This window comes from Cygnus atratus, chromosome 5 (assembly GCF_013377495.2).
Source record: "Cygnus atratus isolate AKBS03 ecotype Queensland, Australia chromosome 5, CAtr_DNAZoo_HiC_assembly, whole genome shotgun sequence".
NCBI lineage: Eukaryota > Metazoa > Chordata > Aves > Anseriformes > Anatidae > Cygnus > Cygnus atratus.
The window spans coordinates 21,652,480-21,678,141 of NC_066366.1; the positions used below are offsets into that span (position 1 = coordinate 21,652,480).

Consider the following 25,662-nt stretch of genomic DNA (forward strand, 5'->3'; position numbering starts at 1 on the left):
AACTGGAATAGAAAAGACACAAAAGCAAGCTCTGCAGTCTGTACAGTTGAGACCTTTAAGAATGTTGAGACCTTTAAGAATGTCTTTTATAAATATCTCACCTGCTGACTGCAATTAACTGGTACACCTTTGAAATGAGATCTTTACCACATCAGTTTAGTGGCTATTGGAAAAAATTGTTGATGCATAGGGAGATATTCCTCATACGAGTGAGGAGGGACCTCCTTCACCTCCTTGGTCAGAGGAGTCTTTTTAGATCTGTGCTCTTCAGGGCAAATACATGTCTTTTCAGTCTGCTGATGTCTACAAGAAGTGATTAGATGATATGGTAGATAGATCATCAAACTCTGTAAGCTGAAGTGCACAAAAGGACAGTAACACAGTCAAGACTTAAAATGCAGTGTAACTGTGGGCCAGCAAAACTTTGAAGGTCATTTCAGTTGTATAATGAGGGATGTTATTTTCCGGACTTCAACGTCTGTGATATGATAAGACCAATGACTGTACCACATACTTTGTGCCCCCCACCCTCCTGATAGCTGCTTCTCGTGCTTTCAAGTCTAACTGCAATGAAATCTTTTCTGTTCATGCATTTATAGGAATGTTGCGTGTTCCTGTTATTAATTCTTTTTGCAAGAAATTTTTATCAGCTTTCACCATGTCTTCCAAAACTCAAGCAGGTCTCTTTCTATTAATCCTTGCTTTATCATCTCTATCTTTCTTAAGGGAATAATATTGCTTTACTTCTGGATTTATTTGAAATGATTCTACATAAACATTATAACCAGGGAAGAAAACTTTCAATATTTCATTACCTGAGATTGTAGGTTTCTAGACTCACTAATATATGGGAGTGAAATGAAACTTAACCATTCAAGAAGTATGTTTTGTTGCATAAGGGAAACTTTTGGAAGCCATCTTTGTTCTCAATCAACTTCTGGGTAGCAGCTTTCATAGATTTAATTGAAATACTACATGTTCCATAAAACAAAGTAAGAAGAATAACAAAAGTACAAAAAAGTATAAGGAGTTCTAGTTTGTTTGGCAAAATGAGCGTGTTTTATAACTATTCATGTGGATAGTTATATAACATCCTTCTTGGCCTATGCATGGAGTGTTTTTGCCGTGATTCCACTTGCAGAAGTATTTTTCATTGTGATCTTTCTGTGCATTATCTACAGAATATTCAGTTATTGATGGATACTTATTTTTGATGACATGAATTTTAACCATATTTTAACCATTTTTGTCAAAGTAAGATCTAAAAATCTGAAATGATCAGGTATTAATTCAAAGAGCGTTTTAGAGTTTAAGTGTTTAAACATTACAGTTCTGCTTTTGATAAGTGATCTTTTATTGTAGTGTTTACCTTTTGCTATTTTATAAAATGAAGGCTCTGTTTAGTTTGTATTTAAGTGGCACATCAACTTGGAGTGTAATAAATTGCTTCCTAAAGCTTACTTGACCAATAATGGATATGTTAGAAAGTTATTTAAGTATTAATATGCCCTTTTAAATGTAGTAAGTATTTGCACTGTAGTGAGCTTAAAAGAAAAATATGCTCCACAGCAGTTTTTTTGAGGGGTCAGCGTAGGCGTGCTGTCTTCATTTTTGTTTAAAATGTTCTGCAGTATAACTGGCAGCAATACCTGCAAGGACTTCCTTATTGATTAAAATCTGGTTATGTCTTATATCATTGTGGATTGTTTTCGTTAAAAAGAGTCTATCACTGAAATTTCACATAATGGTTCAAGACTTTTTTTAATAAGAAAGCTGTAAGTTGAAAGCAGAAATGAACTTAATTAAAAAGTTTTTTTAATTAAAACATACTATTGCTAGCTGGTACCTACATCATGAATTTAATGCACATAATTCAGTATATTTTATTTCTTGTGGCATGTTTATATAGTAGATGTGGTATACATCTGCAGTTTCATATAGTGGTGGAAGCATGCTTAGCCTTGTATTTAATAAACATTTTATATAACTTGAACACCATTCAAAAGCAGGGAAAGTTAATTGTTTGTTGCACCCCCATTATGATTTATCTGAACTTTTTCCCTCATTTGTAAGCTTATTTTTTATTTGCACTGTGTTTCAATGTTAAATTGTTTAGTACAGTTAAAGTTCTGTAATACTATTAGCAAATGTTTAATTCATGTGTATTTTGTTCAGTAATTATGTTCTTTTGATGTTTGGCTTCTCACAAGGGATGTAAGATTGAGGTTTTTTCTCTCCTACAGGAAATTATAAAATAGATCTGCAGAACACAAAGCAGTTATTCTTTGATTTGGTGAATTCAAACTGTTTGCATGCAGTTTTAGATCTAATGCATTTTATTTCTCTTGATTTCCAAAAGATCAATTTTATTAATATACAAAGGAAAAAAAAAGGCATTGTATTTATTTGAATGAGGTCCCATTAGTAGTTGTTCTTGTTTGCTTAGTTTAATAGATTTTTAGACTTCTGTCAAGTCAAGCGGTAGCAATCAAATGAATTTTTGCTGCTGACGTTAATTTACAGGAGTCAACAGGACAAAACTTCACGACATGATAGCAGATCTTGGCGATGATGAGATACCCCACATCCCTTCAGGAATCATTAATCAATCTAGGTCACCCTCTTCTAGAATGACTGATCATGAAGGTGCAAGAGCAGAGGAAGGTACAAAAAATTCAGCTACTTATTATATTACAGGAGATTTCTTCTAGAAAGCACACACTGTAACTTATGTCCCCTCTATAAAGCTTAACGGAGTTGCAGATTGCCACATCATTATTATTTGCAGCTCTTCCCAAATGGTTTTACGAGACTACAGCTTGAATCCCAGTGGCTTATCGTAACTGACCTTTCTTATAAGTATTTTCAAACAACTTTATGTACAGCTGTGTGTTCTGAACCTATTCAGTATTAAATCCATGTTTGCAGACCCAATGTTAGCAAAACCTTGTACAAATAGGGTGTTATTGATTGGTTGGGGGAAAAGGTGAGTATTAAACTTGATACACAGTTTGCATTTTAAAGTGAAGTGGTTATTTAAGCTTTGAGACTAACTTGTCTCTTTTTCCGCAAGGTTAATGTTTATTTACTATTTTTAAATTCTCTTGTCCTATTTTACATAGCATCTTTGTATACTTAGGCAATTCTTTACAAAATATTAGTTCCCGTTTTGGGATTACCTTAAGCAATGGAAGTTAGTGGCAAATGATAATCTAAATAGCCGAAAATCTTGTTACTCAGCTTTTTGCCATTTTCAGTTTTAAGGTTTTAGTTTTAAAGCAATAGATTTTATTGTAGTAACTTCAAGATGAGAATAATGTGGTGTAAATTATCTGTCTTCTACTGAAAAAAAATATAATAGTCCACCAAATGCAAATTTGGCTCTTTTAGGATTATCTTTGACCCATAAACCCTGGTATGGTATCAGCTATCCTAAAAGTCAAAACAATTTGCGTTTTACTGATGCTGCTTATTGGTTCTTCTGTTCTTCCATAATCCCTGCTGTCATCCCACCCACTCCACCTCAAATTCCTGTCCCCAGACAAGCAGAAAAATTGAATTTTTTCATGGAGATTTTCTAATGCTCTTCTAAACTATTAAGTGTCTTTCAGCCTTCTTTTTACTGCCTTCTTTATCTTTGTTTACATTTACAGTTTAAAGATGCACCAGTATCAAATTCACCTGTAGAGTGCAATTCATGGAGAAAGGAAAAAAAAAAAAAAAAAAACACAAACAAACATAAAAACACCTACTACTGGTGAAGTTTCACCTTGCTTAATACATATATGCATATATCTTGCAGTATCATTATAAAAGTGGTGTGATAGATACCGGAGAGGTACCAGGCTTCTCAGTACCATGTGCTTTAATGTGATGCTTTGTACTAGGCATTTTAAGTAAGACTACTCTGGCTGTGTGAAGGTATTATGGGCATGTTGACCCTACAGTTACAGGTCCCTCAGTCCATAGGCCATACATGTTGTGCAGAGGAACGCATTAAGGGCAAGTTATGTAACCCTCGTCTATTTAAGAGGCTTTATATCTCAAGTCATATGGCACACAACATTCTCTCTGAAAAAGTAGGTAGTAAATTTGAACATGGTAGCACAAAGGCCGTATGATACTTCAAATAAAGATCATCTAAACTATTCTCAAGTAAAGTGTGCCTTCAGGATTGTATTTCCATGCTACTTAATATGCTCATTTTCAGTTTATCAGTTCAGTTTGCTGAGCTTTATTCATTAAGAGCAGTAACAGGAGTATCTTAATTATTGTATGTGTTACGCGTGGTTTCTGCATACCTTTCAAAGTGGAATAGTAGAGTGTAAATTTTACTGTTTGGTCAGAAATTCTATCCTCGATGTTATGTGGCTCTTTAAGTCTGTCTTTTTATACCAGATGGTGCAAAATTACAAGCAAGCAAACTTAGTGTAGTCTTTGTATTCTTTCAAGGTCTGTTTTTTTTAACAAGGGCAAAGTAGTTCATTATCGTAAGGTGCTGATATTGCTCAGTTTTTTATTCTGCTATGTTTTAAAAGTTAAGTTTTTTTGCAGACAGCTTTACGCATCAATCATATGTCCTCTGGGGCACACTAGCCTAATGAACATTACCAAGCTGTAATGTTCTTATGACTGTACATAACATTTATGCTACACTCTGCTTAAAGTGTTCCAGTTCTGTTACGTATTGAGTGGTTGGTAGCTTTATTTTCATGTATAGAATGAAGTGTTTAAGCTCACTTGTTTCTTTTTTTCCTGGTGAGGGTTAGGGGGCCAGGGAAGAAAGCATGATTCTATTAGAACTATGGTTCTAATTGGCTGGGAATATCTTTTACGTTTCTAAAAGTTAATGTTTTTATTTTTTTACTCAAGTGCCTGGTTAAATATGATGAGAAAATTGTTTTGCTATAATTAAATTTTATATTTTCAGCTGTAAAAAATCAGTGTTTTCATCTTGCCATATTGCAAGATCTTTGGAGAAACAGAATGAACTGCAGCATGTTTCTTCATCCAACATGTTGTATAGCAAATTACTGTTTTCACGGGTTCTTGTTCTTTTTGATCATCCATAGACTGGGGTGGTTTTCTGTCAAAGAAAAAAACCAACAGTAGTAACAGCTAATTGCTTGGGTACTTACTGCAACTTTCTCTGTAGTAGGTGTTAACTTTCTGGAAAATGAGATCAGATGTCCATGTCCTGTAGTAGACAACAACATCACGTGTACATAGATACTTGATTAAAGCAGTTTAATTCTGTACAAATATTACTGGTTGAATTTGACTTGATTGTATATGATGTCTAACTTCAGGATAAGAAGGACAAGCAAATACTGAATCATTGCATTAGTACACTTTTTACATTGAATTAGTACACATGCACTTAGTACATGTTTCTTTTTATGCAAAACTTATCATAATTTTATTTGGTATTTATTGGTTGCAAACTCAGTTAAACATACGTATGATATTAGGATAGAAAAATATTCTGATTTTTTACGAAAAAGCATTTGATAAGTAATTTAACTTCATCATTTGCATATATTTATTGATGTATCATTTTTGGTATGCCCAGGCATGAATCTTTATTTTTGATAGCTATAACTTCATGCATCTTCTGTTGTATTACTTCTCTGCTGTATACTTAAAAAAAAAAAAAAAAAAAAAAAGGAAAACCCACACAACTTGAAATACTTTTAACCTTTTTTTGAATGTCTTATTTAAAATATTTGTGTAAATGAGTTAAACTATGTATTATAAACATTGGCAGCTTTAATGTTGAGAAACACATTTCTGAATTTTGGATAGCGTTAATTTTGAAGCCTTAAATAAAGGGATGTTCACCTCTGATACAAATGAAGTTTGACAGATTTATGCATAGACTCTTACTGTGGTATTGTTTTTCTGTGGTAGTGCTTCACTTTTAGTATAAAGCATATTTTCATGCAGGTTGATCTGCTAAGCACAGACAGCATTAATGTGACAAAGTATTAGTATGTCAGATTTAGGAGTTGATTTAAACCCTGTGGTCCTGTCCTAAAGATCAAATAAGACTCAGAAAGACTGACAGCATCACAACAGGGATGGGAAGCGTCCTCAGGTGTCAAGTGAGTGTACTGTTTCTTTTTCCCAGTGATCAGCAGCTCTGTTTCTGTTACTATAAAGACTTGGGAGATTTGGCTTGTAAATGTATAGTTGTACTTAGGAGTCTGGGACCTTGTCAAGATGGTGGAGGTGAGTCAGTTTTGGAAATTCCAGATAAAGTATTGGGATCCCTTTTTTCCTCCCACTTATTTTTTTTCTGTCAGAAAAGAACCAGGAATATCTTAGTGTCTTAAGTAATTGAGGAGGAATATTATTCATTTGAGGATTTCGTGGTTTAAGTTAACCCAAACAATGTTTATGATATTTTTTTTCTTGCTTCATGTAAAAATATTGCATCTCCCTGTCAGCTCAGACACTTTTAGTAAAATAACAATCTTTAAAAATCCTGATCTCGTCTAGTAAGCATGGATGACTGAACAACAATGACAGAAAAAGAATCCATAATAAAACACTAGGTGGAACCATGGAAAATAATTTCGAGTTTTCTAGGAATATGGCTTCTTTTAAAATGTGTGTGGTTTGGAATAGACTGTCAAATGGAGCTTTCTAGTAAAATACTAACAAAAATTAAAAGCTTATATAAGGGCATGGTAAGCTATTTGGGATGTGAATTTAATGTATTCTGAGTCGAGACCTTTGCGTGGGTTGTGAATCTTTTAAAGAGACAATTGTACACAGAATACTGTTTGCTCTTTTTATGCAATTGTACACTTTGTGTTGTCTGTGCTAATAAGATTGTGTTTTTAATAGTCTAGTAGTTTCCAAGTATTAGAGTCTGTTTTACTCTTGAAGTGCTGCTTTTGTCTATACTAAAGTTTATCTATTGATCTGACTGTGCTGGCTCCTGTTTGCACACTTCTGATTGCCTTAGCAATGATAGCAGGCACCTGTAATTTAGTCACTTTTCTTCAGCTGCTGTGGTTATCATTCACATAGTGGCAGTGTAGTATAATAAAGATATACTTTCAAAAAAGGAATATATTGATTATTAGTCCTCTTGTTTGGAACTTTCTGTAATGGAAAAAAAAGGTTATGGACATTTTTCAGCTCTGGAAGCTTTATTTTCTGAGCTTCAGGGTTTTTCTGAGAGGATTAAAACTGAGGAGTGTCATTACAGTGAGACTATAACTCTGTATTCCAAATCAGTGAAATCTAAAAGTCAAGGAGAATTAACTTTTGAAGGTGTCAAATAAGATTTAGCGCTTTTTACAGATGTTTGCACTTAGCTGAAGTTCATACTTTGCTGAAGTTTGTCTAAAGTGCTCTACCTTTCAAATGTCCCAATTTTTGCGCAAAAAGGAATATTGATAACTAAAAGCAGCTTTTAATAATATGCTGAAGTATAACAGTGTTTAAGCCTTTAGTAATATTCCTCACCGGTAAGTTGGTATTTGTTAGTATTGTAGAAGTTGTAATACAGGATTGTTGAAGATTGTAAAGAATATGGATGAATGTTTAAAATTTTATTATTCAGATGTGAGTTCAGAATGGTCATACATAACTAGTATTTATTCCATTCTAAATGGTAATTAACAGAAACGTTAAATATTAATTTGGGGAAAGCACAGCTAACGAAGGCAAATACCAGTTGAGTGTATTTTAAACATCTAGAATCCAAATCCCTGTTAAGAAGGAGGGAATTCATGAATAACAGATGTTTCCTTTTTTGAATCTGACAGCTGAAAGTAGAAGAGATTTTGCAGGAGGCTTTTAACTTCTGAGATAAAAAGTATTAGTCATGCAAATAGAGATGTCTGACTAGTATAAAACACAGAGACTTACTTGCAGATGGGTAGAAAGGCAATGTGGTATAGTGAATGAAGTATAATTTGGAGACCTGGGACATAATTTTGATCTTGCAAAGTGATGTCAGTCAAGTCACTTCATTCTTGTGACCTTTTTACATACAAAAATTTGTCTGTGTAAAGTAAGTTGAAATCAAATGTCAGAAATGATTAAGAATTGTTTTTAATGTGTGTTTGCACATGTGTGCGTGTTGTCATGCTCTGTTTTATTTGGTATGTAGTATGTAGTGCATACAAGTTCAGTTCTAAACTCTGCTTTGCCTGTAAGTGATGAATAATGCAGTTTTTCGTCGAAGATTAAATTATTACATTGAGACTTAAAGAAACTGTTTTGTTCTTTGTAGCTGAGCCAATAACGTTTCCATCTGGAGGAGGCAAGTCATTTATTATGGGTTCTGATGATGTTTTGTTAAGTGTACTGGGCCTTGGAGACCTTGCAGACTTGACAGTAACAAATGATGCAGACTATAGTTATGATGTAAGTGCAATTTTATTTAAAATTCTTTATACAGTTTAATGTAATCTATGATAGTTGCTCCCTACCCCCACCCTGAATATTAAGAGATGCGGAGAACAGAGCTTTTAGTAGCAAAAACTTTAATGGGAGGAGGAGGGAGCACCTTGTGAATGTGCTAAGTAATTTGGGAAATCCAAGTTAAGTAAGATGACTTGTTTATTTTCTTCTTATTTAATTTTATTCATTTTTTTTTCTTCTGGGGGGATGTGCTATGACATAAAATGACTTCTTAACATGAATTTCTTTTAAAGAAATGGCAGTGATACACTGTAATGGAGTGTTGAGAAGACATGGCATAAAACACAAATATTGATGTTAACGTCTTTGCTCCCCTCTTCATGTTTATATACAGTTAACAGCATAGAATATACATTGTTATATATTTCAGATATAAACTTTTAGGGAATATTTTTATTATTATCTTAAGAGTTCTGAGATTCTTTTCACCATATTAATTAAGCTACTGCCAGTAGTGTTTTCTCGAATTAATATTGTTTTCATTGGCTGGTAAATTTGCCTGATTAGGGAAATGTTCAGGTAAGTCTTACATAATGTACTGTAAAGTGTCTTGTGTTTTTTTGGCTTTGTTAAGGTACCTCACTTTGTTTCTATAACTATGTATAACTTTTCAAGTTAGATGCAGCATGTTTGTATTGGAAAACACTACTAGGGTTTTTATTAAAATCTTAGAACCTGCAACGTGAAGAAATAAATTGTTTATAGCTTTTTACAGGGTCTGAAAATACTTAAACTACACAGCTTTTACTTAATCATAGTTGTACTTCTGTATTTGTAATGGGTAGAAATATTAGTACTTCATTACAGCAATTAAAACCTACATTTCTCCCTTATTGTAGGGTGTTGCATAGTTATATTTCCTCAATCACAAATGAAAACATTAATTATCTATCCTTCTGTTATTGAACTGTATAAAAATTAATGAAAGTACTTTTTTTAAAATACTTGCAGTATTTCCATACTTTTATATATTGTCTTGTTCCCAGTAAAGGTTAATCTTCAGTTTGTCTGTTTCATTTCAATGACATAACACTTCTGAGAAATAAGGTAACTTAAAATCAAAGATCATTTTCAGCTCTTTGCATCTTATTCTTCTCAGGATTTTGCCTTCTATATAACAAAAATCTCCATATGTAAAATGTTGTAGACAGGCATGAGGATCATGTGCAATGTGTAGAAAATAATACTTATTTAAAAAATTTCAATAAAATCTATGAATAAGTGGATATGGAAGAAAAGATTTTTTGATAACGTTATTGTTGAACATGCTTTAAGGGTGCTTAAATTTGAAACGTCCAGAACTGGTGGTAAAATAGTACCCTAACCTGCAGGTTTCTGACCTGTACTAAATTCCACTGGGGATTATGAAATTGAGTAGTTTGGGTTTTTTACATAGTGTTTTATTTACTACTTTGGTTAATTTCTAAATTATTATATATTTCTGAATTTCTAAATTATTATTACTTGCTTGGGAGAGAATATAAAGCAGTTTAGAATTTCAGATGAATCTACTGAACTTAGTTTCTGTTGGTGGTTTTTCTTTGGTGTTGTTCCCATTTTACTGATGGGTATGTCAGAGTAGTTGGATTTTCAAAAGTTTTTCATCAAAACCTTTTCATTAAAGGTTCTTGATTTACAGCTTGGTTTGGGAGGTGTATGAGGCGATCATCTAATTCATGATTATCTGGCTGATATAGGACACAGGAGATAGGAATAAGTTTTTCCCCTTCAGATTAGGTTATTCACCAAATAGGAATGAGAAGTGGTTGGCTGTAACCTTAATTCATTTTTCTCTGCTTCCTCTGCAGTGCTCTTAGGGACTTTCACAAGAGTATCTGAAAAATACGTGGTCGTTTCTGACTTCCTCCTATGTCAGAAAAGATAAACTTGGAGTATCAAATAACACAGATGGAAAAGTTTTATTAATACTTTTATTTAAGAATAAGGCAATCTTTGTCCTGGTGTGGATCTAAAGAGACTGAAATTCAGATGGTATTAGTTCCCCATCACGATGTTCTTTCAGGTTAAAAATTCCTTCGTAGTCCCTAATTTCTGAAGTAGCTTCCACATAACTATGTATGTGCAATACAGTAAGACCATTTCTTAGCCTGTACTTGTAATACAGTACTTGAAGAACGTTAGTATCTTGCCTCTGTAACCCTCGCTGAAGCCACCTGTTTTTCCAGTAAGTCTTCAGATGAGCAGCTGATGTTAAGCTAAGTTAATGTTTAAGTTAAAACCAAAAAAACCACTGCACATTCAATAATTTCACTTGCATTTTGCTTGCAGTAGTTCCATACTCCTCAAATAACTCAGGTGTGAACTATTATAGTGGGAAAAAAAAAAAAACAAAACACACACAAAAGACAACCTCCCCACCCTCCCAAAAACCACAGCAGGCCTCCACTAGCTTCTGTATATCACTCCTTGATGAGGGTCATATTTTGAAAAGGAGAGAATATGTGCGCAGGATGGGGATTAAATTTTAAATATTTAGAATTTTAGCTGTAGCTGAATATTTTTCTGTATGGGAATATATTAGTGCACAAATTGTCCACAAGACTAGTCATTTAAGGTGTAGATACTGTAACAGAGTACAGTCATCTATAGTCATGTATTTCAATACGTAGTTTATAATATTTACTTTAGTGCACGCAGCTGTTTGTACCCTGAGGAAGCGATGTTATTATTAAATCAAATATTCCAATTAAATCATATAATCTTGATTCTATACCTGCACAGGATGGTGGTAGTTTTTGGTGGCATATCCAAAAGTCCTCATTTATCAGAGCATCTACATTTGGAAATCTCCTAAGCTGCAACATATTAAAAAAAAATAACATTAAAAGATTAAAAGATACTGACTACAGTTACTAAGTATTATTTTCTTATTTTTGTTATTGCTGTAGGTGAGCAGTTAATTGCGATAGTCAGAGAAGGATGCAAGTCTCCTTACTGTGCCATAAGGATTCTGTTGACTGTGGGGAAGAGCTTCCCTCCCTATGCCTTTTTTTTTCCCCAGTTTGTTTCCCTGGTGGTTTGTAAAGCAGAATGAGGAGTTTTCCTTGTATTCCCATACAGACAAACAAAATAAAGGCAAAAACAATTCCTATTAGATTAGGTTGGACAAGTATTATGAAGTAGGCATTTCCAATTCTATTTGTTTCCCTAATCTGTTTAGTGTTTTCTTTTTTTGTATGGTAAGGTTGATATGTGGTGTTGTTATTTTCTATTGTACTCTAAGTTTCAGGAGATTGTGGTTAAGTGTTGTTGTTGCTGTTTTTAGTGTTTTGTGTCTCTTGGGCTAGACATAATTCTTATGTGTGTTTGTGGGGTCGTTGGGATAATGAGGTTGTTTCTGGTAGACCCTACTATTCCAAGCATTTGCTCTGTGGCCTCTTATTGTTCCAGGAACTAGGATCAAGCTGACCCCTCTTGGTCCTGTCCGCTGAAGTTTAGGAGAAAAGGGAGAAGGAGCTCTTAAAGCTGAATGAATGGTGCTCTAGTCTGTCTTATCTTGATTTTCTTTAACTTCTGACATTTACAGTAGGACAGAAGACTTTATGGGGCAGTGTTCCCATGCCTTTCTGTTCAGAGAGGCTTCCGATTTGCAATACCTTATAACATTGATGCAGTATCACATATTATTACTGTTCTATTTTGCCCTGCCCTATTGTGTAGATCACATTTATTCTTTGTAATCAGCAAATATCGTTTCCAAGTTCCTTGATTGTGTTTTCGTGAGGTACACTTTTTTTTTTTTGAAATAGACTACTGTGTTTTTTTCTTAGAGGTTACAAGGATCTCTGTTTTAAAGATGTGTTAGTTGTTCTCTTGATTGTAGTAAGGATTTCAAGGTTCATTGGAAATGTGGACAATGGGAATTAAACCAAAATCATCTGTTCATACGTGTAACTAGATTTCTCGGAAGGTGTACACGGTATTTTCTAAAACAAGCACGATACTGAAATCTGTTTTAAAAACTTTAAGGCTTTAAAGCCATATTTAATGTAGGAAGTTCTGAAAATTTGGTACCTTGCATTTTAGCAGATTGCTCTGCATGTCTGAGAACGAAGTTACCATTGCAATAGCCATTTTAAGAACAGCAACAAAAGACTTGAATTTTCCTTGTTAAATAAGGACACGTGTACTTAGTCCTGCTTTTATTGAATGGCTGTTCATCACAACTGTAAGAAAAATGAATGTGTTATGAGTGCAAATCTTCAAAGAATTCTGAAGTCTATTCTTTAATCTGGGTTATAATACGATAAAATTAACCATTACACATTACAAATGTTTGGCTTAAATTTCTGTAAGCCTCAGTTTGCTACATGTGCATAAGTTAGCCAGATAGATGAATGCATTTCCTATAATGAGGATTAAGAATACTAAGGAACTCTGTTTCCTAGAAATATATATATTTTTCTCTTTCTCATCCACTTTAGCCTTAGGTGAGTAAAGAAGCTGTTTTGACTGAAAACTAATAAGTTTAATACAGAGCACCAGAATCCCACGCTGTTCCCTGAAATAAAAAAATGATTCTTTGTATGAAGGTTGTACATAATATGCAGTATAGTTCTAAATAACTTAAATTTCAATTGAAGATATTGTGATATTCAGTATGCTGGGGAGGAGGAAGATTAAAAACAAAATACTTTTATTATCAAGTGCATTTGTTACATGGTAATTAAAAAAAAAAAAAAAAAGCATCCAGGTTGCACATCTAGTAAAACAGATTTGTTTCTTGATCTGAATTTGGCATGGTTTGCATTTTTATATATATATATATATGTATATGTATGTATGTATATGTATATAAATAAGTATATGTATATAAATATGTATATAGGAAAAGCAAATGTCTCTGCATATCTGTAACTCAGAACAGTAATTGTATTGTCTGAGTCTATTTATTCTGATTGGATATAATCAGATTTTGTTTGAGTAGTGGAAATTTGGTTCAGGCTGGAGATTTGGTCCAAGAATAGTTATTAGTGTATCTAACGTTATGATCTGATAACTTATTTTCAGTCCTGCCAGACATAAGGAAGGTACTGAGATTTTATTACATATGAGAGATTTTAATATCTTTTTAGTGTTACTGAGAGATTCTGGCCTACAATTGCAAACTGCTTTTAAAATATACATGGTGAATAGATAGTGTGTAATGCAGAGTATAGAATTAGTTTCCATTCATTCTTCATTTGCTAATTTTGGTTATCTAACTTAAGTCAGTTCTCTAAGCTCCCTTTATAATTACTTAAGAGGAAGAGAGGAGTATATGTATTTCTCCTTGAATGGAGGTTTAGAATAAGTGCAGTGTAGGTTTTTATGTGTCTTCTCTACTCTCTGGTTAATATAAATTATACTCAGAGCTCTAAATTACTTTTTCTTACCAGAAAACCTCTTCCAGTGACTGTAACTTTTCCAAGGTACTGAGGATTAATACTAAGCAGTTATAATTTGTGTTTTTAGCCTAATTGTTTGTAGGTGAAGAGTATAAATTGTATGTTCACAACATATAAAATTTGTATGTATTGTTTCACATAGTTAACTAAGTTATTGCCTCACAAATTTATTTCAAGCTTTCAAATATATTAAAGACTTTCAAATAATATTTTTATATAATTTTATGTTTAAAATGATAACATTTATTAAGATTTGAATTAACTATTTATCTGTACATGTATTACTCAGTACATAGAATTATTCAAGAGTTATGTTTGGTTCTCAGTCAAGCTGTTCATCTGAGGAAGATCACTCACTGGGGGCCTGAAGCTTATTTTTATTGCGTTTAAGTGATAAATGAGCTTTTGACAGTTGTAATCTCTTCCTTGAGTACAGAGAACATTATAAGCAATGAAGCCAATACCTTTCTTCGGGGAAGAAGAATGACGGTATCATTGCACAAAAGGATTACAACCAAATTTTGAAAATGAAAGCTGCTTATTTGTATATTCAGCATTATACTCTTTTCCACCGTGGAACAAAAGCTATTACAGTGGGGAAAAAAAAATGCAGACTACTTTGCATGCCAGAGGTGGACTTGTATATGCATATTAGGTAGATCAATAGATAAATGCATGTTTAAGGTTGAATATGTATTAACTGAATCAAAAATAGCATATTTTTTCTAAAGTACAAGTAGACAAATTTTTAAACTCACATAAAATTACTCCTTTTCATTTTTAAGCTGCCAGCTAATAAAGATGCCTTCCGAAAGACATGGAACCCTAAGTATACGCTACGCAGTCATTTTGATGGAGTGCGGGCATTAGCTTTTCATCCTGTAGAGCCTGTGCTGGTTACAGCCTCTGAGGACCATACTCTAAAACTTTGGAATTTGCAGAAAACAGTTCCTGCCAAAAAGCAAGTATATGGGTTTTTATAAAGCATCAGTTGTGTTTTAAAAGCCTTTGAAATTGATTAAACTCTTAAACATTTTCAAAGTTTTTCAGTAGAGATTTCATTTAGTGTAATTACTTTTCTTCTTCTTTCAGGAGTGCCTCTTTAGATGTAGAACCCATCTACACATTTAGGGCCCACATGTAAGTGTTTGACAGAATTACTGTTTGATAAATATGTTGTCATCATCTCCTGGATTCATAATACTTTTCACCTTGAAGGCTACAAATGTATTATATTTTTACATCAGATAGACAAAATTATGCTCTTTAAAACCAGGCAAATACTGAGCCTGTCTCATGACTTGCAGAGTCCGTAGTAAAGCAAAAAGGGCAGGAAGTAGCAAATGTAGTTAGTTGCAAGGGGAAGAAGATGATGAAATTGCCTGAGCAATGCATATGTCTTGGACTGTATTTTTTTAATATGTAAAGAAGATAGATAAAGTAGACTTCCATAGTCTAACATAGTAGTCCTCAGATATAGGTCTGAGAAATGAAAAGTACACTTGCAATCATCAGGAAAAAAAAATGGACTAAACGTGGAGTTCAGCTTTGTTCCTCACTCTTTTGAGTATGTTGGTGGATCTAGTCAGTAAACTATTTTCACCACCTTCAAATATGTAATTGTAGCTTGCTCATCTGCACTTAAACAACCAATAGACTTTGTATCCTGAGCATGGCCTGTCATGAGCCATCTAATTTGGGGGCGTTGTTTTACAAGACAGTTAAACCTTGACTTAGTGGTGTGTCCAGAGTTGCTGCTTCCTTTGAGCTACAGGTTGTGCTTGTCTAGTATCGCAGCAAACAGATTCAAGAAGTTAAACCAGGAGTAGTCTAATCTTGACCAAAAAGTACTCCTAGGATTATCTTTATGAACCAGTTTACTGGAGCGTAGGTTTCTGTCTGAGAAAGTTAATGGTTTTGGTGGCAGGGGGCTGGAACCACCTCTGTCAGCACAAATAGTTATTAGATTCGCATGGAAGCTCCGTAAAAACTCATGCTTCACAGATGTAGTTTCTGTTGAAATAAGACCACGTTCCTTGAATTGGTTAAATTTTGATAGTTTAGTTAATTTGTCATATATACTTCAATATTTTAATACTGGTTGGTGTAATTTGTTCAGATTTAATATATGTTCTAACAGAACTGTTTCTTTGGAATTCACATTTTTTTCTGTAACTAGTTAGTCCAGTCTAGTGTGGGACTTTTTGTTTGTTTTGTTCTATTTTTAAATAGCAAAATTTTAACCTTTATACTGTTGGCAGTATCAGTAAACTTCTTGTTCTGTCTCCCAATAGTGGACCTGTATTGTCTTTGGCAATTAGTTCTAATGGAGAACAGTGTTTCAGTGGTGGTATTGATGCAACCATCCAGTGGTGGAACATGCCTAGCCCTAATGTTGACCCGTATGATACCTATGGTAAGTACCTTTTAAAAGATAAACAACTGATAACCATTATCTTGAACATTAATTTTCTGCTTGACAATAATCTGTTTTCTAAAGCTTTTGTGGAATGTGAATGTCATTTATTAACTAAATTGTTTTGTTTTTCAGCTTTTTTTGTGTGTGGTAAATACTCGTTATTTCACTTGCATTGGTGACATACTTTGTAGAACTGTAGCAGAAAGACTGTCATTAGACCTCACTTGTCATGAGGTCTAAATAATAAAGAAGAAATGAGTTACATCTGTTATTTTTTAAGGAGTGTGCTTTACTACTTCGCAGCAAAATTCCAGATTTTGGAATGATTTTTTATTTATTCTGATAGGAAATTCTCAGAAAACTAAGATTAGTTGTAATTGTTGAAAAAATATGGTTGTGTTTCTTTATTCCACGTTAGAAGTAATCTTGTTTTGATATTAGGGTACCTGAGAGCTTTAAAGCATTCCCCTGTGTCAGCAGAGTACACTGTTTTTTTTAGAAACATTACAGCAAAGTCGTCAGTGTTTAAAGAGCTCAGAAATGTGGGAAGTTGAGTTTGTTAGGTGTTTTTGCATCTTATACAAAGAAGAGGCTGCAACCAAGCATCCTTAAGATGGTAAATTTGAATGAAAGAAGTCAGCCCCTCTGAGAGGTGGCGGTAACAGGTGTGCATCATTCTGGAAAAAGAGATAGTTTGCAGAAGTTGTGAAAAATGACCTACTGTGTAATATTCTAGCTGCTGTTTTAAGGATAAAATTTAAAAAAAAAAATTTTTGATTGATTTCTTTCCCTTCTCTTGCTTTCTTGATAAATAATAATGGCCATTCTCACTTCTTTGCTTCTTATAGCCACCCTAGGGAAGAATTGTTTCTTTTTACTTTTTTTTAAAGTGATTTAATTTCAGTTACAGGTTGTATATGTTTATATGTAATTTCAACAAATGACTAAAGGAGTTATTAGGCTACAAATATGATTTGCTGATAACAAGCTATTTAAATGTTAAAATCTCAGTTTATTAGCTAGCTGCATGAATATGTTCAAAATTTCTCTGAAACTATTCTGATGAATAGTGGGGCAATGTTATTCATTGCACTGATTATTCACATGCATTGTAGTGGACCATTTTGTTTGTGAATCTAATCTGTTTGTATTCTAGAAAACTACTTGAATAAAACAAATGCAGAAGTACCTGTCCTGAATTTAGTTTTTTATATGCATTCCAGTTTGTTCAGAATTCATGCTCACACTGAATGTTTGGCACTTATTTAGATTTTCCTCTTACTGATACTTACAGAATAGGTACATGATTACAACCAACAGATCTGTTAGAGCACAGATAAATTAATTTATCATTCTGTAAATCTTTTACTCTATGGGATATTTGTGGAATTTAATTTATTTTGAGGTATAAGAAATATTTAATTCCTAAATTTTTGTTTTTCCAGAGCCAAACGTTCTAGCTGGCACATTACTTGCTCACACAGATGCAGTCTGGGGTCTCGCTTACAGCGGTGTAAAGAATCACTTACTATCTTGTTCAGCAGATGGCACTATTAGATTATGGAACCCACCAGAAAAAATTCCCTGTATTTGCACTTACAATGGAGAGAAAGGTAGGTTGTTTTTTTTTTTGCAGTGAAATTTTGGTTTTGAAAATCTGTCATGAGACAGTTTATGATATGTCTAGGCTTGTTGTCTCTATTTTTCAACACTAGATAACAGGACTAACGGGAAAAGATCTTTTAATCAGATAATCCTGGTGGTGCAGCATTACTCTAAAGGGAACGTTTTCTTCATTATTGTATGAGTATAGAACAAACTTAACGTTTAAACTCTGAAGAATTTTAAAGTGTTTCTTTGTAAAGACAATTCTTTCACTTTCTAGAGCATGGAATACCTACGTCAGTTGACTTTATAGGTTGTGATCCTGCACATATGGTGGCATCTTTTAACACTGGCAGCACAGTCATCTATGATTTAGAAACATCCCAGTCAGTGGTAATGCTTTCATCGCAAATAGAGTCTGGTAAGTAAAGCTCTTTTCTATTAAATACCCATCTTGGATGAGGTACCTTTATCCAAGTTTTACTATATGGCAAACTAAAAGAAAAGCTTATGCACCTTACCTGCATTATGTCATTTGATGTCTTAAGTTGGCTAGATATCTAAAGATGTTTGGAACTGACGCAGTTGAAAAGGTTGTGGGTTAGGAGGATTTGAAAGCTGTTAGAGATAGCAAAAGCAACAGTTTTTGTTCTCTAAGTTAGGCTTTCTCTGGATTCAGTTGTCTGAATTGTGTAGTAAAATACAGAGTTTTCATCATATAGCTTCGATATGGAAGATCATAAGAAAGAAGTAAATTAAGCAGAAGATTAGTTCAGTGTCGAATCTGTACAGGTTGTGCTTAAATCCTCTCTCCTGTGGAACATTGATTATTAGAAATTCTGTTGCTACGAATAACATGCTATGAAGACATAGCTCATCACTGAGAATTGTATATAGCTGTTGACAGTCTAAATAGAGGGTCTTTATTCCATACTTCATTTTCTTGAACCTATGAGAGTGTTTTGAAAAAAACAAACAAAAAACCTCCAGTTTCTGGTCATTCTTGTCTTCAAAGTGAGATCTAAAAGAATGTTGCAAGTGGAGCATGTGTTTCTCCTATCCAATTAGTCCAGCTCAGTTAGTAATTACACTTACAGTATTAAGTAACTTACATAAAGACTTTGACAGAGGTTACAAAACTGCACAGAAGCTATATAGTAGATAGCTTGTGCAAAACTGACATTGACAGTGAGAAACAACATCACAACTTGGAGAAATTCCTTTCCTAGCTTGAAGAGAGACTCTTAAATATAATCAAAAAAAAAAAGAGGGAAACAGTCCTTAAAACACTGGCATATCAAAATACAGAAAGTGTTTTCTAAAAAGTATTCTAAACCCTTAAAGAGATTCTAAACTGTTCAGTGTTTCTTTAATCTCAAATATGTAAAGATATCTGACAATCTGGTAGGTTAGGTTGACTTTGGTTATTTTGATTCTTTCTTTTTGTTTTCAAGGTAAATCTTTTTTGATGTGGAGCTATAATAGGTGTCTACTAAACATACATTAAAATTTGTTTGCTTCTGCTTGGTTAGTGTTGCCCCAGTGTACTTTCTTCAGTTTCTTTGCCATCTCTCTCAAGGATCTTTCATGTGTATAAACAGCTTTAACCTTAAGGAACATTGGCTAGCATATACCTGGCTTAGTCCATCTCTTGTAAAGCAAGAAGTTGTTATTCATTGATATTTATTGATGTTGTTCCAAATGTATTATTTATATAATATTAGCTAATAGAGTGTGCTGAAGTGTAATGCTAAAATACTCTCACTTTAGCTTTTTTTCTTTAAGGCAGATGGATATGTTTGTGCTTGTTTTTGTTTTCAGGTGTACAATCAAGTAATCATATTAACAAGGTTGTAAGTCATCCCACACTTCCTGTAACTATTACAGCTCATGAAGATAGACACATCAAATTTTTTGACAACAAAACGGGTAAGGGTAAAGAGAACCTTTGGGACATTTACTGGACTAAAATTTAGGTTATTGCCCAGTTTTGATCATCATTGTCATTGCTACCAATGAAGATGTTAGATAAAAGGTGTGCTTATAACGTGAGTGCCTTTGAGAGATGTGTGTCGCTTACCCATATGCTTATGTAGTCTGTAGTTGAAACCTGATAATTTGTAATAGAATTGTAGCATTCAGATATTGGAATATAAATAAGCATGTTATTCTAGATTGCATTTAATGGGAATATTATTTTTAAAAGAAGCGGTACTTCACAGGAAATTCACTTGTTTATTTTGCTTTTAGGTAAAATGATCCATTCTATGGTTGCTCACTTGGATGCTGTCACAAGTCTAGCTGTAGATCCTAACGGAATCTATTTAATGTCTGGAAGTAAGGGTTTTTAATGCTCTATGGATTTTTCATTTATGCTGTATGAATTTTGCATTTATGATGCATTTAAGTGTCTGACAAAAATCTAACATTGTCTTTTTTTCCTTTTTTCTTTTCTGTTTTTTTCCCCAAATAGGCCATGATTGTTCCATTAGATTATGGAATTTGGACAGCAAGACATGTGTGCAAGAAATAACAGCTCATAGGAAAAAGCTGGATGAATCAATTTATGATGTAGCATTTCATCCATCAAAAGCATATATTGCCAGTGCAGGAGCTGATGCCCTTGCCAAAGTGTTTGTGTGACACAGCAGAACAAACCTGCGTCATAACAGCAGGTCTGTTTGGACAAAAAAGAGGGAATGCATCACTGCCATCAATAAGGTTACCAATAAGACACTACATCTGATCTGCCTGGGTGAAGGCTCTTAAGTGGGGCAGGTATAAGTTGGTGAAAAGTCACCACATCTTGAACAATGTCAGGCTCATTCATTTAACTGTAATTACTGTATTGGGGGGGGTGGGGAGAAGTAAAAAAAAAAAAAAAAAAAAAAAAAAAAGAATAAAAAGAAAACCAGTATTTGTAGCCTTGACTGGATATGAACTGAGCGTATGTCTGTTCTTTAGGTGTCTTTAAGCAAACGTGGAGTCTGATCTTACAAAAGACTTTTATTTTGGACTCTGTGTGCTGCCTTAGGGTTAGGAATGTGGTGCTCTTGTGGGGGGAAGTGAGCTCCAAGAGTAGCTTTCTTTTCATCTCTTAGTAATCTTCTGTTTATCAGTTGAATGCCACAGATTCCCCTTTTAAACTTTTATTTTGCTTTAAAGAAAAGGAAATTTAACTTAAAATATTTTAGCATTAGTTGCACAAAATGTTTGGATAAAATTCTAGTTTTTATAAGTCTTTTTATATATTTAGCCTGTCACAACAGTGCTCAAGATTGTATTGATAATGTTTTTCTGCATTATAGAACCCTAAAACACAGAGATCTCACTGACCCGCTGCCGTGTAACCACACTCTTCCCTTCTTTTGCCTAATACAGCTCAGCTAAGTCCTTGCATAAGGATGCTAATTCTTCATCATCGCATAACTGTCTTCATAAATAAAGGACTGTAAAATGTGTTTAAATGAAACACAGAGGGGTTAACACCCCCAATGAACTCTTAAAAAAAAATTAATCTTGGCATCCTATCACTATGTGATATTTTGTACATCTTACTGTATTTACGAGTTTATTTATCAAGGATTACCCATCTTGCTAATGGCCTATTGTTATTTATTTCACTTTTTGTTGGTCTTTATAGCCTTTTATGTAGTGTGTTAAAGGGCCCTGTATATCTATTATGGCACTCTTTGAACAGTCTAAAATAGATGAGAAAATGGGACATTTCATAATTCTAAAGTTGCAAACCAAGAATTTTTTTTCCTCTGGTTAAGTACCTGGAGTGGAGTTGTGATTCCAAAAAACAATCTTGTTTCAGAACTTTTGGAGTGAAAAATATTTTTATTTGCGTTTCGAATAGAATACAAAAGTAGTTGATTCAAGATTCATAAATCTGCTGTGTTTTAACTAGTTATTCCCTGCTTTTATTTTCTTTTCAGACGTGCTTCAGTTTATGGTGTAACTAAAGATTTTGTTTGTGTAATGCATGATTAATACAATAAAGTATTTTTTCTAGTCTTCCACAAAACTTTTCTGATCAGTTTGCGAGTTTTGATGAGTTTTGTAAGGTTTCTGTTTTACAAACTATGAATCAGCAAATTTTTAAGATTGTACCACATAGCAGAAGTACAGCTGTTGAAAAATAATGTATATAAAATGCATATAATAAATATTAAATGGTGTACCTGTATGTTACTGTTGGCTACATTATTTTGTGTTGCACAGTTTGAAAGTGTCATTCTACAAGTTACTAAATTAGGTCTAAATTTTTGCAAAATGATCATTTGTTTATTATGCTTATAAGCTGCTCTGCTTTTCAAAAGTTGTAATAGTTGTCTCGATGTCAACATCTGTTTCAAGCAGCAGCACCCACATATAAGAACATGTTTCCACAGTGTTTTTAAAGCTTTTTTACAAGAACAAATTGAAAAATTACTAATGTATTTTTAGAGCCCTTATAAAATAAGCATGCTGCTTTTGTATATCTCTGTATATGAAGTGATCTCAAGTGATTTAGGAGCCAGGAAAGCGCTCTGGTTTTATTTCCAACTGCCTTGGCATCACTGTGTTGAATGTAAAAACAAAACAAAACCCTCATTGTTTTTTTTCAATGCTTACAATTTGTCCCTATGTCAAATGTTATCTATTAACCTTTGTCCACTTCTTTCCAAGTCCTCCAATAAAGATGATGTGCAAAAGGGCAGTTGTCTTTGTAAAAGGCTGAGCAACAGGTCAACATTTAGCAACTCCGTGATAAGTCACTTCCCTGAAAGTGTATCAGTAGAAACAGAATACCGCAATATGAATCTTAGATTTTCATGCAAAAATAGTACATTTAGGTATAAATTACATTTAGGTGGAACATGTTCCTATAAGTGGTTCTTACTGTATTGTTCCATGTAAGTTTCAAGTTCAGAAGTATCTCATGCCATCTCATGTCAAGCAAATTAGATTAAAAAAAAAGGAAAAAAGGTGCCCATGGTAGCCAGAATACTACAGTTATATTCTGAAAATAATTTTGTTTTAGTAGTAATGTTATATTGTTTAAAATGTGCTACAGTAAATAATAATTGTATAGGAATTGGATAATATTGTCCTTTATCATGAAGATTTGAGGTGAGGCCTTTCAATAACTGCTTGTAGGACACTAAGACTTTACTTTTGAAAGTGACATTCAGCTGATTTGCACTTTTTTTCCTTACAGTCTAAAGCATTCAACTAATCAACAGACAAGAGAGTATTTGAATTTTATTGGAAGTAATTTCATGATCGCCTTTTCTGAAGCCAAACATTGTTTCTGGCAGCTTTTCCAGACTGCTGCATTTTAATGCTTAAATGAAATGTGATTGTTTAATAAACATTGCCATGCATAACATTTACTTTTTTGAGTTGTATTAAAATTGAAATGGTAAAAACAAATATTTGCTTATTTTCCTTAATTGAAACCTTAATCATCTTAGCTCACTAATGCATAGTGGATCAAATGCTGTAGAGAGTCTTCATTTATTGAATATTGGCAATAATCTCTAATGTAGTCTTAGTTCATTTACTGTGAGGTATAACATTATAAAACCTTTATTTGTTGGTTTTTGTTGTTTTTTAGAACAGAAGAGCTGTAGTGCTGGTGATGGAACAACTGATAGTGCTGAAATAAATATTTCCATTTAGGAAAAACACCTCCCCTTCTCTGAAAGGATTCCTTCTCTTTTGCAAGTGAGACCCAAAGGATTCACACACACAAACTTGATGGAAAGATATCTAAGCATGTTTAACAATATATTTAGCATTTGGGGTATGGTTGATATAACAGTCTTATTCTCCTCATCTTGCGGAAAAATATTGTAGGAACTGTTTTAAGCAGTAAGTTTATTGCAGTCCAGCATCTTGTTTATATAAAGTAAGCATGAAATACATATGAAAAAGGGTGTAAGGAGTCCTGGTCATGAATCTTCCCTAATTTAGAAATCCGAAGAAAAGTATTTATTTTACTAGGAAATAATTGATAGAAGTTTTGTTTTTTTTTCCAGTGGTCCTCTGTGGGCTTGAGGACACATTGTCACAGACTTCATCTCTCTCCCATTGCATGTTAATTATTTGAAAACTGATAGCAGTCTGTCCTGGCATGTTCTTAAGTGCTTCTCTAGCACTTCCAATCTCAACTCAGTGGCAAGCTTCATGGTCTCGCAGTACTGATGACTACTCTTCCTTCCTTCTAGCTACCACTTTAAATAAAAGGTGTCTCAGACAAATGCTTCCCACATGCACAATTGGTGTTTTTGTAGGGAGACTAAATACTTCCAGATAAGGCGACCTGCCTAAATCCTGCTAGGAAAATGACTTAAAACTTCTCCCAGTTAAGGTGTATAGTATGAAAACACAGCTGACTTCTACCTTTTAATTGTCTGCTTTAGTTTAATCATAGTCTTTGTATCTGTGCTTTTTTAATTAACTTTTTTAAAACAAAACTAGAAGACCCTGGAGTTGTTTTCAAATGTTACATCTGAGGTGAGCACGAATGGCAGTATGAGTTCCGTATTTAATAAGTTCTCTATTGATACTCAGAGAATTTACACCTGAGTTCTATTGAAACTAAAGGACCTATATTAATAGTTTTTAAAAAAGAAAGTTCAATTTACAAAACATTGTAAATGTAATAAAAATGCCATAAAAAGGCATTTTTTTCTAATTGTAACATACAGCCAACTGTTACCTGACTAGATGGGAAACAACATACCGTTCTTTTTAGTTATCCCCCTTACCTAGGTGCCCAGTAGAGAAGTCATCTAGACTTTCTGAAAGTGTGCATGTAGTAACAATACACTTGTTTTTAAATATTTAAGTGTTTAAGGAAATTAAATACCTCTGGAGAGTTCCCTAGTAACAAAACAAATGCACTGTGAGGTAACAGATCATGGGGCTTTTGTTTTTAGGAATGTTTTATATGTGATCTAGCATCTTTTAATTTTTCTGTTACTAATCTTAGATTTCATACTGCTAAGACCATCTCTCAGATGCTCACATCTACTGTTCCAGCTGATTTAGTCTGGTTTGCCTAACTCAAACTAACTGGTGCGGCCAAGTATCGTCTAACTGTTAGCCATCCTTGCCCCCGGCCCTTGGCTAGGAGCAGTGCTAGGCCATTTGTTCTGGCAAAAAATTCTTGCTTTGTATGTAGTGTGCTGCAACAGCCACCCCCGTGCTCGCTTGGAGTACAATCTTCAGCTGGTGCTCTTGCTCTACAGTTGTTGGAAAGGGTTGGGATAGGGTTTACAACTTCCCTTCTCAGGCACTGGTACCTTACGAAATAAGCAAGGGGGTTACAACAGCGGCCTGGAAGCTGGGAGCCCCAGGCCGGGCCCTCTGACGGCGCGGCAGCGCGGCCACACTCTCCGGCCCGGCGGCGCTGCGGCGCGAAGCGCAGCCCACGTGTAAGTCCCGGCCGGCCGCGGCGACACGGGCCGTGCCCTGGGACCGTCCTCAAGGGGACAGCCGCACCCGTTAGGGCAGAGGCAGCCCGGAGGCGGCTCCAACGACTCCCGAGCGAGGACCGGGACGCGGGGGCCCAGCAGCGAGCTGTGAGTAGTCTCGGCGGGAGGACCGCTGCTCTCCCCGCCCGCGGCCGTCGCGGGGCGGCTGAGGCCTGGCGCGGAGGAGGAGGGCTGGTGGTGCTGCTTGCCGCTGGTTCCGTGCCCCCTAACGCCGTGTTTATGCCCTTGGAGGGCGGGTGGGACGGTAATGTTCCTGCGGATGTACCAGGGACCCATAGTATTGCGCCTAGGAGCTGCG

The 25,662-nt window shown here is 34.5% G+C and overlaps 1 protein-coding gene across 6 annotated transcripts in view; it reads left to right on the forward strand.

Moving 5' to 3' along the window:
• Positions 1 to 23,276, forward strand: part of STRN3 (striatin 3) — a 61,678-nt gene extending 38,402 nt beyond the window's left edge. For 3 of the 6 annotated variants that reach the window (XM_035552061.2, XM_050711068.1, XM_035552062.2), the window contains 10 exons: positions 2,524 to 2,664; positions 8,252 to 8,385; positions 14,636 to 14,811; positions 14,943 to 14,990; positions 16,145 to 16,266; positions 17,715 to 17,882; positions 18,155 to 18,295; positions 19,696 to 19,803; positions 20,125 to 20,211; positions 20,348 to 22,066. In XM_035552061.2, the coding sequence (XP_035407954.1) occupies positions 2,524 to 2,664; positions 8,252 to 8,385; positions 14,636 to 14,811; positions 14,943 to 14,990; positions 16,145 to 16,266; positions 17,715 to 17,882; positions 18,155 to 18,295; positions 19,696 to 19,803; positions 20,125 to 20,211; positions 20,348 to 20,517 (1,295 nt within the window). In that variant the 3' untranslated portion in view covers positions 20,518 to 22,066. Of the gene's footprint in view, positions 1 to 2,523; positions 2,665 to 8,251; positions 8,386 to 14,635; positions 14,812 to 14,942; positions 14,991 to 16,144; positions 16,267 to 17,714; positions 17,883 to 18,154; positions 18,296 to 19,695; positions 19,804 to 20,124; positions 20,212 to 20,347; positions 22,067 to 23,080 lie in introns of those variants that run through there. The other 3 variants (XM_035552060.2, XM_035552059.2, XM_035552065.2) reach the window with 3 other exon arrangements.
• Positions 23,277 to 25,662: the final 2,386 nt, after the last annotated feature.